This window comes from Salmo salar, chromosome 26 (assembly GCF_965601325.2).
Source record: "Salmo salar chromosome 26, fSalSal1, whole genome shotgun sequence".
Taxonomy (NCBI): domain Eukaryota; kingdom Metazoa; phylum Chordata; class Actinopteri; order Salmoniformes; family Salmonidae; genus Salmo; species Salmo salar.
Window position 1 is genome coordinate 47210001 of NC_138316.1, and position 2500 is coordinate 47212500.

At 35.8% G+C, this 2500-nt stretch overlaps 1 protein-coding gene across 1 annotated transcript in view; it reads left to right on the forward strand.

Annotated features, from left to right (window-relative positions):
* Window positions 1-2500, forward strand: part of LOC106591626 (high affinity cAMP-specific and IBMX-insensitive 3',5'-cyclic phosphodiesterase 8A) — a 238392-nt gene that overhangs the window by 203708 nt on the left and 32184 nt on the right. The window contains 1 exon segment of the mRNA XM_082969783.1: window positions 2478-2500. This exon segment is cut by the window's right edge and continues 142 nt beyond it. Within this exon segment, the coding sequence (XP_082825909.1) occupies window positions 2478-2500 (23 nt within the window).

Genomic DNA, 2500 nt, shown 5'->3' on the forward strand with positions numbered 1-2500 from the left:
TCCCCAAGGTTCTGTCACATGACCACTCCTAGTCCACAAGGTTCCGTCACATGACCACTCCTAGTCCTCAAGGTTCTGTCACATGACCACTCCTAGTCCTCAAGGTTCTGTCACATGACCACTCCTAGTCCTCAAGGTTCTGTCACATGACCACTCCTAGTCCTCAAGGTTCTGTCACATGACCACTCCTAGTCCTCAAGGTTCTGTCACATGACCACTCCTAGTCCTCAAGGTTCTGTCACATGACCACTCCTAGTCCTCAAGGTTCTGTCACATGACCACTCCTAGTCCTCAAGGTTCTGTCACATGACCACTCCTAGTCCTCAAGGTTCTGTCTGTCTGTCTGTATGTCTGTCTGTCTGTCTGTCTGTCTGTCTGTCTGTCTGTCTGTCTCTCTGTCTCTCTGTCTGTCTCTCTGTCTCTCTGTCTCTCTATCTAACCATGATATCTTTCTCTCTATCTAACCGTGATATCGTTCTTTCTCTCTCTCTCTCTAACCATGATATCGTTCTTTCTCTCTCTCTCTCTAACCATGATATCTTTCTCTCTATTTAACCATGATATCTTTCTTTCTCTCTATCTAACCATGATATCGTTCTTTCTCTCTCTCTCTCTAACCATGATATCTTTCTCTCTATTTAACCATGATATCTTTCTTTCTCTCTATCTAACCATGATATCGTTCTTTCTTTCTCTCTATCTAACCATGATATCGTTCTTTCTCTCTCTCTCTCTAACCATGATATCGTTCTTTCTCTCTATCTAACCATGATATCTTTCTTTCTCTCTCTCTATCTAACCATGATATCTTTCTCTCTCTCTCTCTAACCATGATATCGTTCTTTCTCTCTATCTAACCATGATATCGTTCTTTCTCTCTATCTAACCATGATATCTTTCTTTCTCTCTCTATCTAACCATGATATCTTTCTTTCTCTCTCTCTATCTAACCATGATATCTTTCTCTCTCTCTCTCTAACCATGATATCGTTCTTTCTCTCTATCTAACCATGATATCTTTCTTTCTCTCTCTCTATCTAACCATGATATCTTTCTTTCTCTCTCTCTATCTAACCATGATATCTTTCTCTCTCTCTATCTAACCATGATATCGTTCTTTCTCTCTATCTAACCATGATATCTTTCTTTCTCTCTATCTAACCATGATATCGTTCTTTCTCTCTCTCTCTCTAACCATGATATCTTTCTCTCTATTTAACCATGATATCTTTCTTTCTCTCTATCTAACCATGATATCGTTCTTTCTCTCTCTCTCTCTAACCATGATATCTTTCTCTCTATTTAACCATGATATCTTTCTTTCTCTCTATCTAACCATGATATCGTTCTTTCTTTCTCTCTATCTAACCATGATATCGTTCTTTCTCTCTCTCTCTCTAACCATGATATCTTTCTTTCTTTCTCTCTATCTAACCATGATATCTTTCTTTCTCTCTCTCTATCTAACCATGATATCTTTCTCTCTCTCTCTCTAACCATGATATCGTTCTTTCTCTCTATCTAACCATGATATCGTTCTTTCTCTCTATCTAACCATGATATCTTTCTTTCTCTCTCTATCTAACCATGATATCTTTCTTTCTCTCTCTCTATCTAACCATGATATCTTTCTCTCTCTCTCTCTAACCATGATATCGTTCTTTCTCTCTATCTAACCATGATATCTTTCTCTCTCTCTAACCATGATATCTTTCTTTCTCTCTATCTAACCATGATATCTTTCTTTCTCTCTCTCTAACCATGATATCTTTCTTTCTCTCTATCTAACCATGATATCTTTCTCTCTATCTAACCATGATATCGTTCTTTCTCTCTATTTAACCATGATATCTTTCTCTCTCTCTCTCTAACCATGATATCTTTCTTTCTCTCTATCTAACCATGATATCGTTCTTTCTCTCTATCTAACCATGATATCTTTCTCTCTATTTAACCATGATATATTTCTTTCTCTCTATCTAACCATGATATCGTTCTTTCTCTCTATCTAACCATGATATCTTTCTCTCTATTTAACCATGATATCTTTCTCTCTATTTAACCATGATATATTTCTTTCTCTCTATCTAACCATGATATCTTTCTCTCTATTTAACCATTATATTTTTCTTTCTCTCTATTTAACCATGATACTCTTTCTCTCTATTTAACCATGATATCTTTCTTTCTCTCTATTTAACCATGATATCTTTCTCTCTATTTAACCATTATATTTTTCTTTCTCTCTATTTAACCATGATATCTTTCTCTCTATTTAACCATTATATTTTTCTTTCTCTCTATTTAACCATGATATCTTTCTCTCTATTTAACCATGATATCTTTCTTTCTCTCTCTAATTCAAATGTTTTATTGACATGTAAAGTGTTACCATACTTTACATGGCCACATTTAACATAATGAAAGATGACTAAGATAAATACAAATGATACTAACTGAACCCCTTGTCCCTCCAGGTGATCAACATCATCAACGCAGC